The 17,497-nt window shown below is 41.0% G+C and overlaps 1 protein-coding gene across 5 annotated transcripts in view; it reads left to right on the top strand.

The window, feature by feature from the left end:
• The window catches only part of wdfy3 (WD repeat and FYVE domain containing 3), a 133,820-nt gene that overhangs the window by 79,127 nt on the left and 37,196 nt on the right, over nt 1-17,497 (top strand). For 4 of the 5 annotated variants that reach the window (XM_074669350.1, XM_074669349.1, XM_074669353.1 and 1 more), the window contains 5 exons: nt 6,566-6,666; nt 13,450-13,668; nt 14,041-14,225; nt 15,952-16,183; nt 16,318-16,478. In XM_074669350.1, the coding sequence (XP_074525451.1) occupies nt 6,566-6,666; nt 13,450-13,668; nt 14,041-14,225; nt 15,952-16,183; nt 16,318-16,478 (898 nt within the window). The remainder of the gene's footprint in view (nt 1-6,565; nt 6,667-13,449; nt 13,669-14,040; nt 14,226-15,951; nt 16,184-16,317; nt 16,479-17,497) is intronic. The other variant, XM_074669348.1, reaches the window with a different exon arrangement.

Here is a 17,497-nt window from a genome sequence, read left to right as displayed (position 1 = left end):
AAAGTACGAGCAGCTTTCTTGGATTGTCATTTGATAAATGAAATTCGACATCCATCTCTCAAACCACAGATTGGTCTTCCAGACAGAGGGCGTTATTAAGTTATGGTGGCCTGGATGTGCCAAGTAAAACAAAGTGAGTAAGTGTTGCCATTCTGAAGCAGTGTCAGAGGTCATCCTGCTCTGGTATCAGTGGTTTGTGGTTTTGCTTTCTCATTTGGTACCCAGTAGGGCTGGGTGGTATGGCCCCCTAAAAAATCCCTGATTTTTTTTTTACAAAAAATTTGATTTATGACTTTTTGACAGGGAAAACTAAAAAACCTGTTTCGTTTGAACTTTTTTTTCCAAAACTTACAAAAGCAACCTCTATTTTACTCCTGGAATTGTAGTTTCAGCTCTTCTTCTGTTGCAACATCTTCACTTTGTAGTTTTAAAGGAGACAGACTTGTTTGCATTCGCATTAAAAGCTGCACCATTTTATACATTTTGAAATACAGCTGAAAAGCTTGTACATGACTGTTTTAGCGCACCACTGTGCTGTTCAGTTATAGTTTACTTTAAAAGATTTTTTTTTAAAAAGCTTTGTTCCAGCCTAGTTTTATTTTTTGTTAAAACTGTAGCTTGTTAATCCTGTAATTTTATTACAAACAAATAAGCAAAAATAAATGCTATTTATTCAAGAGTGGACTCACAGAATTCATGCCTTCCTGCATAAGTCTGTGCCTGGTCAGGACACCCCAGTCTAAAAAGTCTGGACCAGCCCCTGCTTGTCAGAGTGTTCCTCGTTGTAGGTTCATTATGTTGCTGTGCTCATCAGCAGATGGATTTATGCTAACAGAGGGTTCAGTTGATAGAACAGAGGGAGTTACATAGAAAGACGGGACTCAACTTTCCCCCAAGTAAAAGTCAAACACCTTCTGAAGCATTTATGTCTTAGCAGCACTCTGCTCCACCACCGGTCGTCATCCCGTCTTCATCCCTGCAGTCTGTTTTCACAAATCATGATTTTCTTCAGTAGAGTGGGAATGTTCTGAGAAAAACTAATGTATATTTCTTCAATATCTAAACCTAAAAATGATCACAGTATTATCTTTGAAGAGCAGCAGGTATCACGCATGTCAATCCCATCATTAATAATCTGCAGGTGAACCTAAAAGGGTCCTAGCGTCACAAATGTTTCAAAGATCTTAATCAAACTCCTGAAAACTGACGGATAGAAAACAGAGTATTTATGACAGGGTTTTGAATGCTTACTGATAAAAAGTTTAGTTTATATGAAACTCTTTGGGCTGTTGATACGGACCACAGGTAACATGTGTCCGTCAAGGTGCTGGGTGTCAAAGACGCACAGAAACATTTTTATGACATGCTAGTTTCTGTTGTTTAGTCAGTTCACTGTTTTAAGTGCTTGATGTGGAACATAAAGGCTGAATAACAGGGGAGAAGAATAAAAAAATTCTTTTTTAAAATCATCCACAAAGAAAAATTTTGAATTAATTGATATAATCAATTTATTGCCCAGGCCTGGTACCCAGACCCTCATACATGAATGCCTGACCCCAAAGTGTTTTTGCACAGACTTCTGTTTTTCCAGACCTAATGAATCATCATTTGTTAAATCCATCAGACCAATCACCAAGATCAGATAATTTGATATACATACTAATTGAACAGATTTTTCTGTCTTTAATTCCCACATTTCCTGTTTCTCCTCCCACGTGAACCTTCTCAACCCACGTAGCGTCTCCTCAGAATAGAACATGGAGTTTCTCCTGAAAACACGGAGAAGCTGCAGCGCACAGGGAGCGAGGCACTGCCCCACTTTCTGCTCAGCATAAACAGAGGAGACACACACACTCACTCACACTCACACTCGCACTCGCACACACACACACGCACAGGATACCCCTCCTTCCTCTCCCATCTGTCACCATGAAATATTGATGCTGCTGCTGCTATTAGGAATCCCACACACATGCACACATCCACTCTCTGTCATGCACAACATGCTAACACACATTCAGATACACACTCACACACACGCAACCAGTCAGGCATCACACACACACATGGGGCTGGGGTGATGCTATCAGTGTGGGTGGATGGGGGCGGAGGGAAAAATTCTCATTTTTATTCTTGTTTTTTTGAGAATTCAAAAACGTGCCTCGCCCTCTAACAAGGGGAACAAAATTATCATAGAAAGCTGGTAAAAGCCCTGACGGGCTTTTTCCCCTTTAACCTAATGAGAGGGATGACTAATGGGGAAGAGGAGACAGCATACATGTAGTTAAAGTGAAGCAGCAGGGCAGTGCTCTTGTTAGTTACACAGGCTGTCCATTAAACAGTGTCTGCCCTTGAGAAGTGTCCTTGGATTAGTCATTGAATCCCTGCCAGATCAGGGACGCTGTCTGGAAGCTAACCCAGACCGTCCTGTCCAGGTGGGAAAACAAATAGAGAAGAGGGGGGAAAAGGTTATTTTGAGGGTTAGTTCATGTATTTTTTATAACATGTCCTCAAGAGCCAAAAACAAAGAAAACTAATATAAAGGAATACAAACAGTCGTTGCCTCCTTTAGTTTTGATTACAGTTTTTACAACTGCAAGGACACGTTGCTTAAAATCTTTCTCATATGTCTCTAAAATCTGAGCATAAAACCTAGAGGTCAAACTACATTAACCAAACTTCTGATTCTGCCGGCAAAATCAATCAATCACATCAGAACAGATTTATTTGCGCCCAGAATCAAACACTTTTGTCACATCAAACAAAGCAGTCAACATAAAAACACTGCTGATCAGGCAGCGCTATTATTGATGTTGCAATGATTGAATTTTCCAAAAGAAATATTTGAAGAACAAAATCTTAACAGGTTGACAGGAAATAAGTCAGCAACCATTACACAGAAAAACACTCCCGCGTGTTGTTGCAAACTTTTGTCGACATTTCCAATTTCAAGATTTACGATATCGCTTGACACTGCAGTACGAAGGTCTTCATGGTGTTTACTCATTATTAATATTAAACCCAATGATACTACCTAGGAGTTGCAGGCTTTACATAATCCAGTGAAGGATTACACTCATGTGGGGCACTGCAGAGATAGTAAACTCAAAGACAAAGTCTCACTCTGTTCTTGGTCTTCCTTTGCAACATCCTCCTCTGCCTCCCAGATTTACTCAACTTACCCCAACTTTCAACTCACTTCTGCACTCTGAAGGGTTCAAGGATTCAAGGTTTTTAATCGCCATTTGTACATGAACCAACAGCTCAGACAGAGGAAATCTTGTGAAGGGCTCTGTCAGAGTTAAAATGTATGAAATACTGTATTTAAATCCAGAATATAAACACTTCAAAATAGAGAATATAGTCACTTTAAATAAAGAATATAAAACAATTTAAATAAAGCTTGTAGGAAAAAACTAGAGCATTAAAAACACTGTACAGGGTGAGGTGTGCACAAGAAGTATGGTACCTGTTGAGGAAATTTCAGGATCTTGACACTTGATGAAGAAGACTCAGGAGACTCATATGGCTTAAGTTGAAATTGTTTATATAGCTCGATCGAGGAGAAAATGACAGACAGTACACATGGTGCCCAGTGTAATGCATAGTCAATTCTAACAGACCAGTCCGTGTGCTCTGTGTTTAGTATTCTTGAGATTGGGATTGCTGTGTCTATCTATGAGCCAATGGGTTCAGCTTTGCTTGGGAACTCAGTGTGAGAAACAGTGTTCAAGGAGATAAGAACATGTGAATCGGATCCAACCCAGACTAGGAAAAATACTGCCTCTGTGTACAGATAACTTTAAGGCAAATACAGGTATTGTTGTGACATATATAGAGGCAATTTAGAATTAATTAAGGAAAGTCATGAAGCAATATGAAAATTCCCCCACAGTACCTACACAGAGGAGAAAGAGGGTTATAGAGAATATTACACTAATGGGAGGAATATGTACCCCACAGTCAGACTATTGCACACAAAAGAAGAGTTTTCACAGACAGGGTGTTGCACATTTCTAGTGTAAATAATAATAATAATACATATCTATATATATCTGAACATGCTCATTTTGATCCTGTCACATCATGAGCGTCAAACATGTTTAACTTTGTCACCAGTGCATTCATTTGTTAAGGGTGAAAATAAATTAAGTTGGATTGTTCTCAGAGTTCTGTAAAAAGAGTGTATGAGATCCACTCGAGTGTCTTACAAAAGAAACTGTTCCAAGATTCAGCCAAGAGTGATCATTTCATTAAATGGGTACAGGGCACTGAATATTAAGTTTAGAGAGTGAGATTTAGTTTTTTAGCAATATTGAAAAACGCTAAACTAATCCATGCTTGCTAACAAATATTGATCTAACTGTGTTTTTCAACCTTTTTGGAGCCACTGCACATTTTTAACATTGGAAAAGTCCCACAGCATACCACCAACCAAAAACATAATAAAATAAAGCTCTGTAGCCTAATAACAATATAGTCTCTTATACTTGCGCACTAACTTTACTTCCCCTTGACATTGGCTTTTCAGGCAGGTGGTGTCGTTGACTGTCACAGTGTGCAGCATTTTTGATTTGGTAACAAGTTCAGCAACGTGGTATCTAGCTTTGAGGGCTTGCTTGTTCACTTTTGTGGTTTGTCCCACAAAAGTTGTCTGTAGCTGTGTTTCCATTACACTTAGAATTGCGCAAAACGTAAAAATCGCAATATAAAACGGTAATGGAAACGCCACATTTTTTAAAAACCTCTCAAATTTCCATAAAAGGTTTTCACGCTCTCATGAGGTAGCTTTCCAGAAGTTTCGATATTGAAGTGCAATGGAAACACCTTTTTTGCAAAAACGTCACGTTGTCATAGCAGTGCACCTCCCTCACCTCCTTGTATGTGTCCAATGCCACACAAACGGACTCTGGCAGGACAGCTGTGAGCGGGTCAGAGAGCAGCAGGAGGGAGGGGTGGAGGTCTGTGTACGTGAGTGAGAGTATGTGAGCTGGAGATGATGTCGTCATTCCCTGTTTTATTCGTGCCTGTTTTGAGTTAGCGTTAGTTAGCGTGATCACGGCTGACAGTTTGAGCAGTGAATAAAAACACTAAAGTTCAAGAATCTGAATCATGAGTGCAGTGTCCGGAGGGACTTAACTCAAATTGTGCTCAATTCTGGTTGTAATGGAAAGACCGGCAAGGCAAAGCTGTTCTTTAACGAAACTTCAGAAATATCTGTTTTATTTTGCAAAAAAGTGTAATGGAAACGCAGCTATTGTCGCCATGTTTACATTTAGGTGGAAAAAAAAGTCTGCCTGCCCAAGCTCACCAGAGTCAGTGTCATCACATCCTAGTGAAAGTAAATCTGAATGAAAGACAGCTTTTGCTGTACGGCCTTGGGTTCACCATCATTGCTTTCTTTTGACTATTTCCTATACTAGAGCTTTCATCAGAGTCTGAATTTTTTCCTGGGACCTTGTTTGTAGTTTGGATTATTCCTTTTCAAAAACTTCTCCATCACTCTCACGGCTGCCTGTCTCATGTATCACTACAACTGTCTCATTTCTCCTGTCTCAGAGAATTAAGACAATTAGCTACCTGCTGATATGGAAAAAAGTAAAGCATAGCTACTCAACAGTAGCATGTTATTGTTTTTTTTGACCAATTAAGTGAAATTGGATAATTCTTTCGCGGCGCATCTTACAGTATCTCATAGCATACTAGTGTGCTATGGCAAAGTGGTTGATAACACTGATCTAACTTATTCACTTATCACCTGCAATGTAAGAATCCATTTCCCCACCAGGGTTTCTGCAGAGGATTGCAGAGTGATGAGGGAGCTCTGACGCACAAGTTTGTAGTGCTCGCGACTGTTTGCCACTACACTGTAGAGTCAATGTTGACGTATAAACCAGGTTTAAATCATTGTTAGACAATAGCCGAGGGGCTCCAAGCTTGCAACGTGAACAGCCAGCTGCCCTTTATAAATATTACCGCCTTTTAGTTTGTCATCAGCTACCAAAAAAGGTCAAGATCACCTTGTTCCCCCATGTTTCCCCAAAGCACTTCAGTCTCCAGTCGTTCAGGATGATTAGAGAGGAGAAAATAACACCTTCACTGAAAGGCAGTGAGTCAGCAGAACAAAACGACATCACTCAACCCAAATCTCTGTACTTTAGAGGAAGATTGACTGTCTTTGTCTGCTACAACAGTCTCTGACAGACTAGAATACAAGACTAACAGGCGTTAGACAAACAGTTATAAAGATTTAACCCTCTTGTGTTTGATTCTGTTGGACTTTTGACGCTGAAATAAGCTGACGTTCACAGAGAGCAGCTTTCTTCTCATCACTCTTCTTCTTTTCTACGTAACTCAACATACAACATTTGGTATTTTAATGTTACAACAAAGCTTGGGTCTCCTTTTTTCTGTTTGTTTATCTCAGTGACAGAGAGAGACTCCTAACCTGCAGTAAATCTCTTTCACAATAACTGTTTTTGTAAGCTGACAACATGTTTTGTGTCGGTTACAGCTGTTTCCCCAGATAACAGTCATCGCTCTGTTTCTCTGTTGTCCTCTGCAGGTGTCTGTTTCTGCCCAGCCTGGCGCCCCACAACGCCCCGACCAACAACACAAACGCCTCAGGTGTGAGTGACGGAGCGGTGCTGAGCGGGATGGGAACAGGTAAAAGCTGCTTACACTTCCTTACACGGTTATTTTGAGTGGGATTATAAACAATAGGTACATTAATGGTTTCAACACCCTGACATAACTATTCCTGGGTACTCTGGTATAAATGTGGGATGAAACCACCAAACAGCAGAGAATTTCTGCTCCATTTTCGCAGTTAAAGCTGCCAGTTTGGCACAAAACAAGCTGTTAGCTGGCAAAGTATGTTTATTTCTGCCCCTCTGGTTTTATCCAGCTTAGTCTCAGAAACTATTATAGCTTCTTTTTTAAGAGGTAGAGGAAAAGTAAGAATAGTTTTTGTTTCTTCTCTTCACACATAATCTCTAACTCAGAAAATCCTTCTTTAAATCCTCTTTTGTTTTCCCCACTTTGTCCTCCAAGCTCCTGTTTGTCAACTCGATCCCGCTTTCTTTGTTCTTCCTCTTTATCTCGCTCACTGTTTTTTTAATCAAATGTTTTCATCTTTTTTTTGCGCTTGGGAAAACTACATCACCTAAAATCCAAACAAACCAGAGAGCTGAAGGCAGAGATGACGTTATGCTTGATTTTCTGGTCTGTAGCTTCATTCAGTATTCATGAGGCGCAGCCACACTCCTCTCATCCCTCATTTTTCTCCTCTCTTTTCCAGTTTCACTCTTCTTTTCTATCTTTTGGGTTTGCTTTCTCCCTCCATCGTTTCCTTTCACTGTCACCTACTCTCATCACTCTTCTCTGCTTTTTCTGTCTCATCTCTTTTCCTTGCCTCCTCCTCTTCACTCTTCTTTCTTTCCCTGTTTTTCAACCTCTCCTCTTCTATCTTATATCTCTTCCTCTTCCCTAAGTCCTTCTTCAATCTTCCCTGTTCCCTTCAATTTTCTGGAAAGACCCCTCCTCTTTTCTCTTCTTTTATTCCTCTTACCCCTGATATACTCTTTCTTTTATCCCCTTTTCCCCCACATATCCACTTCCTCCATTTTCTTTTCTTTCTCCTCTTTGGTCGGCACCTCCTTTTGTTCACATTTGCTCCTCTTTGTTTCCCTTGCCCCTGCTCAAATATCCTTCCCTTCCTCTTTTCCTTTCCTCTTTTTTCCTCTCCTCCTTTTTTCCTTTCCTCACCCTTCATTCCCTTGATTTCCTTCATTTTCTCCCCGTTCTCATCTCCTACTCTGTCCCCTCCAGCTCCTTGTCTCCTATCTTTCCCATCCTCTCTTTGTCTCTCTGTTTTGTCTTTTTCTTTCCTCCTCTCCTCTCCCATCACTCATACCCCTTTCTTGCAAACCTTTCTCTTTCTTTCGGTCATTTTTTTCTCCTCTTCCCTCATCTCCCTTCTTTTACTACATTCTCATTTCTTCTTCCTCCAGCTCTCTCATTCTTCTAACCTTTCCTTTTTCTCCTCAGTTTTTACACATCTTTCCTTATCTCTCCATTTTTCACCTGATCCCTTCTTTCTTCCTCCCTACATCTTCTTTCCTCATTTCTATTTTACTGTCATCTTCACTCCTCTCTTTTTTCCCCTTGCTGCCGGCACCTCCTCCCTTCTCTTCACTTCACTTCCCTCCTGATTTAGAGAAGAAGAGTTTTCTTCTTCTCTAAATCACTTTTCTTTGTCTCTTACCCTCTTCTTCCGCTTCCTCTCCTCTTCACTTCCGCTTTCTTCATTTTCTTTTCCTCTCCTCTATAAATCATCCCTCCCCCTTTATACCTTGCCCTCCTCCCTCCATCTGTTTACCTATTCATCCACTTCCTCTGCACTCATTCACCCTCTCCTCACAAAACTCTATTTATAGCCTTCACTCCTTTTCCTCCTTCATGTCTTCCTGTCACTCACATTTTTCTTCCCTCATTCCCCAATAATGAATCCTCTTCTCCTTTTTCTTCTTTTTTCTCTCTCCCTCCATCACTCTCTTTGTTGTCTCTATTCTTCATCTCCCTCCCTGCCTCATTCATCTTCTCCCCGTCCTCATCCTTTCCTCCTCTTCTATCCGGCTTTATCTGACCCATATCTGTGGATGACATCATCCAGCAGCTCATTCATCAAAATATCTTCGCTCTGTTCAGGTTCTCGCAGCACCTCTGAGAGAAATACCTTTCCTCCTTCTCCTCCTCTCTGCGTCTCTTTTCCTGCAGCTGGTCAGCTTTTTCTGAAAATAAGAGGAGTTTTATTCTCTATAATTAAAAACCTCAGAGTCTTCGCTTTGCTCCACAAATTAGGTGTAATATAACGGTAGCTCTGAGCTTGTATGTGGTTTGTAGTTTGGTCTCTCCCCTTGTAAAGTCTAATACAATAATCAATCCTTGCTCTCGCAGCCCGGAGCCGACAGTGAATGATTGTATTCTGGACAAACTCTAATTCACTCTGCTTTAATAACCTGTTGAGTGACGACCTGATCCTGAGGCACTGTGAGTTTGCAAAACAGTGAAGAGAAAGCTTTTCTGTCTACAGGGTTTGCTGCTTGGTTTAAATTCACTTTTTATGATCGAACACAATGCTCTGTCTGCGTTTTTCTTTCCCCAAAGCTGAGTTTTGTAGGATTTTTGTCCTATTCACCTATCAGGTTGCTCTGTGGTGTCATCTTGATGACATTTTTCACTCCAGGTTTTAAAGCAACTGTGAAGAATTTAGTATCCTTTCAATCCTATCTTTTTAATATCCTTTTATCTATTTTATGTTTAGGTCAATTGTTTTTCTTTGAATTTATCTATTGGTGAGTTAAATCACAATACAAAGACTGTAAAAAAGTGGATATCATCTCGTTTAGTGAGGTCGACACAAAACTGCTCCCCCTGGTGACTGGCTGCACTAAAGGTCAAAAAATCTATCTCCCTCATTCATCAACTCATTTGCTGCCATTGACATCTATAACCGTCAATTGGATTGCAAGCGTTTACTGCATCTATAGAAGTAAATTATGTTTTTCAGCTGGTGAAGGCAGAGTCTGGTGGAGCTTGTCAATCTATATCATGCTCGTAAACTACTGTGGGTGAGAGCGGTGCACTTTTTGGATGAGAGATCACCATGGATATGAGGAGAAGATGTGAGATGACAGAGACACAGTGAGACGCTGCAAGTCAGAAAAGTTCAGGCAGCTCACGCTCCAACTGAGGATGTGTCGTGGTAGTTCAGAGAGAAAGAGCGGCAAGGTTGTTGGAAAAGACGACAGAGATCATGGAGAGGATCAAACGATGGAGCGCCTGAGATAAGCACAATCTGAAAAGTACAGGAAGATAGGCATGAAAGAGGAGAGTCCACTCTTCTTAGGTAGTTTTTGTGTTTACATAGTCATTGAAAGGGGTCTTGAAAGATCGTTAAGCGTGTGCTGAAAATAGCCAATAGAGTAAAACTGCGGCTGTGGTCAAACTTTAAAGAATACACCTTGTAGAAATGTTTCTCACATCCCTATGCTATGGTAATTTACAGTTACTGTTAGGGGTGCACTGATCACAATTTTCTGGCCGATCACCGATCTTTAAAAAGCCTGACCTGCCAATACCGATTTGGTCCAATACTGATTGTTATTTTTTATTTTTTATAAATGACAGTATATACCTTCAATGTTCCAATCTAACTTTATCGAAAATCATGTAACAATACCTTTGAAACAATAAAATCTTTATGTTTTAACTTAAACAACCAACAAAGTGTCCTGAGTTTTAGGTCTCAGAGCAAAAAGCAACAATGGCTGGCTGTCAGACCTTCCAGAGGTATATAAGATCAGTTTCATATGTAACCGATCCCCAATCCCCAATCTCCCAAAATTGAGGAAATCTGCACTGATCAATTGAGCGGTGCAGTTTATTTGGTATTATTGAGTTGTACTATTGGGTTGTATCATTGGGCTGTACTGTGCTCGAATCCTCTTTTTTCTGAAAAAAATCTTTTTCATTGGTCATCAGACGTTAAAAATAGGGTTTTATGTCACATTTTAAAAAGATTGTCAGCTGCTGTTGTTGCGAATTTCTTTCAGGAAAAGAAAGATACGTCAGGAAGGAGAGCTAAGAAGAGATGAGACTTTTAGAGAAACGACATTGGAGTTCTTTTTTTTTTTTTTGTTACCTGGCTCCACAAGGGATGGGTTCCGTATTAGGTACTTTTATAGGTACTGACTGAATTCTGTCAAAAGTACTGGGTACTGATTCACATAAATTCAAAGATACCATGTTTATGTACCTAAATGCATCCTTGTGACTGTGAGGGAGTGAAAGAATAGGCGATTATCCATGCTGGGCATGAACACAACATTGCAAGGCTTTATACTGAAGTATAAATAAGTTAAATTGAAAAAAAACTACATTTTATTTTTAAACAAACTGATCATTTTTACCACATAAACACAAAAAAGTACCGAAAATTGGTACCTTGGATAACCGGTACCAATTGCCAGGCACCAGGCATCGGTACTGTATTGTTTCAAATATGAAAGGTACTGATCCCTAGGCTGCAAACAGATCTCTACTGCACAGACTCTAGCTGCAAATTTTACAAAATGGCAGAGCCTCAGACAGGGGTACTTTGGCTTCAAAACTGTGCGGTGCAAAAGGGCGGAGCCACACTGTACAGTCTATGACACATTGTGCATTTCCAGCACTGGATCTGATGGGTTTCAACTCCAGTCGGTGTCTTTACTGGCATACTACAAAGCACATGCGATTGAACATTCATAGCAGTATGGAATAGGCAGTCTCAAAAATGGTGTTTTGGTTTAATGAGGCAAATCTTATGGTGCCAAATACCCACCATTGTGCTTCAAAGCATGAGTCCAACTGAAGCTTGATTAAGACTTAGCAGCAGAAGCCATACTGGGATCAAATCTGGACAGTCCCTTTTTGTGTAGACTTAACGAGGTCTTGTCTAAGGCTGTATTCAGACCAGAAAAGTCCTTTGGTCCACTTGTTTGGTCCGGACCAAAAGCGGACTTTATTTTTTTCGTTTGGTGCGGTTCGTATTCAGATTGTACTTTCTGCAAGTGGACTATATTCTGTAAACACATCCACGTGTGTGACGATCGATGCTCTCATTGGACAGCACTGACAAAGGGCAGCACACAGAGTACAGACCCAGAAATGGAGGTAAACATGTGAGTTTGTGCTCTTATTAGAGCTGCAAAATCATTTTCAGTTTCAAGAGCAGCTCCTTCAAAGCAGGCTTAACAACACCGTTTCAAATTTTGGAACAGCAAAGACGAATGCGCGCAGCAAGGAGACGCTATGCTCTGCTTGTCCTGACCCACAACATGCCAGCAACACCGTGGCTAAACAGAAGACGGAGGATCAGGTATGAACCAAAGACGGTCAGGTTACGGTGGCTTTACAGGCCAAAAAGGCGCATGTATCCTGTAGTTAGTTAAAGTGGACCAAACAGTCCAGATCTGAATACGCCCTTAGACAGAGCGAGATCTCTTCCCTTCTCTTCTTTAAATTACTGTTGAGATCCTGATCCTGCTGATCCCCGTTTTCTAACAGTCATCTGTATCATTTAATCAATGTGCACGATTTGACACCTACTCAGCAGCAGTGGTTACCAGCATTAAGTTACCATAAAGTAAGAATCAGTCTTTATCCTTGATTGTCTCATTTGCTTCTGTAGATCATAAAGAGACATCAATGTCCTGTTAGTCATTTTCAAACTGTTCAAAAACTCCTGAAAGGGGCTTTAAATCATGTTGTTTAATTTGAAACATTGCCAGAGAAATGCCAGCATGAATTGATTACAAACTTATGCAAAATAAAAAACTAGACCATAAAAAGTGATGAATGACAGGAGGAAACTCATTTGTGCAGGTGAGATAAGATGACCCAGGAACACACTGATGTATTTCACCTCAAATGAGAACTCTAGATAAGAGTAGGACCAAAAGAGAGGGAGCCACAGTAATAAATAAAATGAAATGCAGCTGAAGGCGTGAATAAAATTCTCATTACACATTTTGTTTATCAGCAAACGGGGCTGTCAAAAGAGCAAGAATGCATTACGTCTGAAATATCAAACAGGTGCCGGCAGCAACGAGGCGAGAGTAAACATGCAGTCCAGACCAAACCAGACATGACAATATCTGAGGGACTCCGTGTTTAAATGAAATGTCCTAAAGGAAGGGAGAGCATGAAATGAAAACACAATATGTAACAACATCAGAGGCCCTGAATGCAAATTTATGGAGAGGAATAATGTTTGTCCTGTTTTTCACGGATCAGTGCTGCAGAATTTAAAATTATTTCTGTTTTTTTTTGTGATCAATTATTTATTGTTTATGTGAGGACGGGGAAAAACAACATCACAGTCAGAGGGTGACACAAGAAAAACACAGGGCAGAGTGTAATACAACAGTTGATTTAACAACCATAACCCAAGTTCTTCCTCCCACAGACCCTCTAATCAAACCATCTGACCCCTGACATGGCATGTACAGAGAAAGACAGAAAACAAACGAAATCTCCTCATTTAAAATCCTGTATCCTTATGCGTCTTATTAAACCAAGTTATTAAATGTACATGTTTGCATCGTGTTCCTTTCTGACACTGCTAACAACAAATTGAAGCTGTCTCTGTCAAAAACAATCTCTGAGAGAAGAAATATTCCAGTCTGGGGTGTTTGCCTGCAGGGGTTTCCATATACAGCCCTAACTGACTGTTTTTCTCTGTCAAACTGAGCAAATTGCAGAAAAACTGCAAAACTTTTCACCGTTATGAGTCAGTGAGATCCACAAATGATGAATAGAACATACTGTTTTTGCCGCACAAACACACAAACAGGAATATATTTTAAGATATGTCTAACTTTGTTGCTCCTGTCTCACCTCCAGGGGAGCGCTTGTTTCCTCCCCCATCCGGCCTCAGCTACACTACCTGGTTCTGCGTGGAGCGTTTCAGCTCAGCTCCTCAGGCTCACCCGGTCAGACTGCTGACCATCGTCCGGCGGGCGACATCTTCTGAGCAGCACTACGTCTGCCTGTCCGTGGTTCTGTCCGCCAAAGACCGATCACTCACCGTGTCCACAAAGGAAGAGCTGCTGCAGACTTACTGTGAGTCCAGCAACCTTTCAGTCTTCATTTCTTACACCAAATAGAGCAGGAAAAAAATAAAAGATACAAAAAGTGTCTAGCTGCACAAAGTGTTTATTTTAAGAGCTCTGCTTGTGCTTGAGTGGCCGAGAAATGAACCAGGGACTGTGCAATATTTTAAAGCATAAAACTTTTACAAGTACAATTGAGCTCTTGAATAATTTGTTATCTATGGGCCCCTGTGTTTATGTCCTTTATGCACAAGCTCTTCTGAACCAACTGCCCTCAGAAGGATCAATAAAGCTGCTTGAATTTAACTGAGTTTATGTTTTCACCTCCAACCACACCCTCTGACTCACCTACCTCTCCTCCCTCCGTCTCCACACCTTTAAGCAGCCGACGAGTCGAGCGAAGAAGCCTCCTTCTATGAGATCCTGCCCTGCTGCGCTCGCTTCCGCTGCGGTGAGCTGATCGCTGAGGGCCAGTGGCACCACCTGGTGCTGGTGATGAGCAAAGGCATGCTGAAGAACAGCATGGCCACGCTGTACATCGACGGACAGCTCATCAACACCGTCAAGGTAAAGATGTGACTGGTGAAGTAAAATATTCTGTTTGCAGCCAGTTACCTTTATTATATTCAAACATTGATCTGGATTGTTTGCTATCTCGAGACTCCATATCTAGACTGCTGGTCTAAGGCCCCTCTAATGATCTCATAAATGAGTACACTAATGAGGGTAAACTAATGTTTTGATTCTGTAAATTTGAATCAGGAATGAAAAGATTAGTTCCAGTTTTACTTGTTTTCTGAGAACAGGTTTGGGGACTTTTTAAAGAGGAACTGTCTACCAGGGAGTTTCCTGAGAGAGATGCACCATGAGTACTTTTTTCTGTCTGCCTTTGCACTGCAGTGAAGATGGCTAATATGAGCTGATATTAATTCACCTTAAAGAAATCAAAGCTAGCTGACAGTGACCGAGGAAACGGTCAAGGGTTGCCAACCAGTCAGAGACCAGGGGCCACACAAAATTAACATGGTACCACAAGGAGCCACATCACTCATGTGGTCTTACAAACGCACTTCCTCTCACCCTTAAACGAAATGACATAAATGAAAATCAATACATTTTCAGTTTTCAAAGCAAGATTTGTTGTGTTTGTGTTTAAATATTGTGTTTAAATTCATATTTGGAGCCGTGTCAAAGACACATTTCTGTTTTTACTTTAGAAGAGACAAAGTTCCATCTATCTATCTATCTATCTATCTATCTATCTATCTATCTATCTATCTATCTATCTATCTATCTATCTATCTATCTATCTATCTATCTATCTATCTATCTATCTATCTATCTATCTATCTTTCTATCACATGAGGAATTGAGAGGAGCGCATATAGAGAAGAGAAACTGAAACTTAAGTATCAATCTCATCACCCAAGTATTGATCAATACTGATCCCAACTTTGGCATCAATATATGAATATTTTAGATTGATTGGCACACCACTACTCATGACAACACACACACACAAACACACACACATATCTATATATGTATGGATTGATCTAAGAGCCGCACACCGAAAGGCAAAGAGCCACATGGGGCTCACAAGCCGCAGGTCGACCACCTCTGTGCTGTTGTAGTGGGAGCAAGATTTTTTTGTTTTGTGTGACTCTCTAGCCTTGTATTTCTCGGCTTATATGCATCATTCTTGTGATTGTACACTTGAAAAAGACTTCTGTACTAAGCTTGTTTAGTCAGCTGCAGAGTGCTGGTGTTATACCTTGAAGAAACTGCAGTGGAAGAAGTTTCAGGAGTCATAACTCAAAGGTTAAACTGTCTTCAGTCCTGTCATAATTTTGAAAATGAAAAATGTTGTACAGTAATAAATAAAGCCGGCCTTCAGGCAGCAGCGTTTCAGGCCAGCAGGCAGTCAGCCGACCGGTGTGTGGCTTGTGGTTTGGTGACTTTAGATTCCCCCTGAGAGTACAGAGCTGAGCAGGGACACGACTCTGCAGACCACACGTCTCAGCTTCCTCTCTGCACTGCTGATAAGAATGGCTTCATTTCCTGCTGAGGCCATCAAACAGGAAACGACATGCTGGTCATGTGTATTGCCTGTGTCTGTGTGCGTGTACGATGGGGCCTGTGGTTTTGTTTTTGGTCTGCTGTGATTGAGTTTACAAATCATCTCTCTGAGGGAGGAAGAAAATAATATTATTTAGAAAAGAAGGTGATGGAAGAATATTCTCTGTGCAATATTTTTTTAACACATCAGCTTCTGTTTTTCCCTCTCCTCCAGCTTCACTACATCCACAGTGCACCGGGCGGCTCCGGCTCCACAAACCCTCCTGTAGTGAGCACCGTGTACGGCTACATCGGGACGCCACCTGCTCAGCGCCAGCTCTCCACCTTGGTGTGGCGTCTGGGACCCAGTCACTTCCTGGAGGAGGTCCTACCTGCCACAAGCGTCGCCGCCATCTACGAACTGGGACCAAACAACGTGGGCAGCTTCCAGGCTGTCTACCTGCCCTGTTAGTGCTCACCTTGATCTCAGTGTCCACAACTTTTTCCTTCTTTACCCTGATTATTAAACCTCTTTTCTACACAGTTTAATCCTTCTTATCTTTGTGCTCCATCATTATTCACTTGTTTTTGTCTGCTCCAGGTAAAGACTCAAAGACAGAGGTAGCCCCGGCCACTCCGGTGGCGTTGGTACCAGAGGAGAAGGTGTCCTTCAGTCTCTACGCGCTCTCTGTCTCTACGCTCACTGTGGCCAAGATCAGGAAGGTTTACAACAAACTGGACAGCAAAGCCATCGCCAAACAGGTCAGAAAACACAGCAAAATACCAATCAGGATGCCATGATTAGATTTTATTAAAGATCATTTGATTTCTCTTTGTCAGAAAGAATTTTATTGGTATGGTTGTACCCATGCTCTTGTCCAGCTGATGTGAGTTAGTTGATTATTTGAACTTCAAACTGGCTTTCTTCATGACCCCGACCTTTAGCAGCCTCCTTTGTAAACAGGCTAAAGTCTGACTGAGTGGAGTTTGCATCGCACAGACTAACATTACATCATATCTGACTGATGCAGCAGGAAAGAGGAAAGAAACATCCCTTCCATCTCAGTCAAAGTGCAGAGATGTTTTTTAGCTCCGACCTTTCAGCCAAAACTGCAAAGCTTGCAGGAAAGAAGGATTTATATCATAAATAATAAACAACTGCTCACATAAAAAGAAATTCTGCGGGGTTCTGTTCACTCTATATTTATAGGAGAGAGCTAAGGTGTTCACACACACACTCAGAGAAGCAGAAACTTGTGTGCACCGTGCATGCAGAGGTCAACTCACTCCTCATTTGAAAATCGGAGTCATTTTTCTGGCATCAACATTTATTCAGAATATATTTCTACACATCAAAAATAAGCACCACTGTTAATTTATCCCACCAAAAAAGTGTGTGAGAATAAGTTTCCTCCTCCTCCCTTATCTCTCCCTCCACCTGTCTAGTTATTTCCCAGCATGCCCTGCTCCCCTTGCTCAGCCTCTACCCATGGCAACTCACACAAAAAAGCAAAGAAGTGCCGAGGCAGCATTTCTGTGGGACAGGAGGAGAAGAGTTTATGAGAAAGTGGTTGTGTTTAATCAAATGTTTTATTCTCAGTAGTGTTTGTTGAATTGTAAAACAGCGGATCTGAAGATACTACAGCTCGAGTACATCCCATAGTCCCTCTCTATAACCTGAGAGAGGAAATAAACAATGAAAAAGTGCTTAAAACTTGTTAAATTTTTCTAAAATCTTTTTTGTGGTTTGAATTTGTCACTGAACATCCTCCTCTCTTTTC

The sequence above is a fragment of the Halichoeres trimaculatus genome, unplaced genomic scaffold, assembly GCF_033239565.1.
Source record: "Halichoeres trimaculatus isolate MK-OKI-2021-1 unplaced genomic scaffold, fHalTri1.1 fHalTri1_scaffold_5, whole genome shotgun sequence".
Lineage (NCBI taxonomy): Eukaryota > Metazoa > Chordata > Actinopteri > Labriformes > Labridae > Halichoeres > Halichoeres trimaculatus.
Note: the sequence above shows the minus strand (reverse complement) of the source record. Positions and strands in the feature narration are given on the sequence as shown.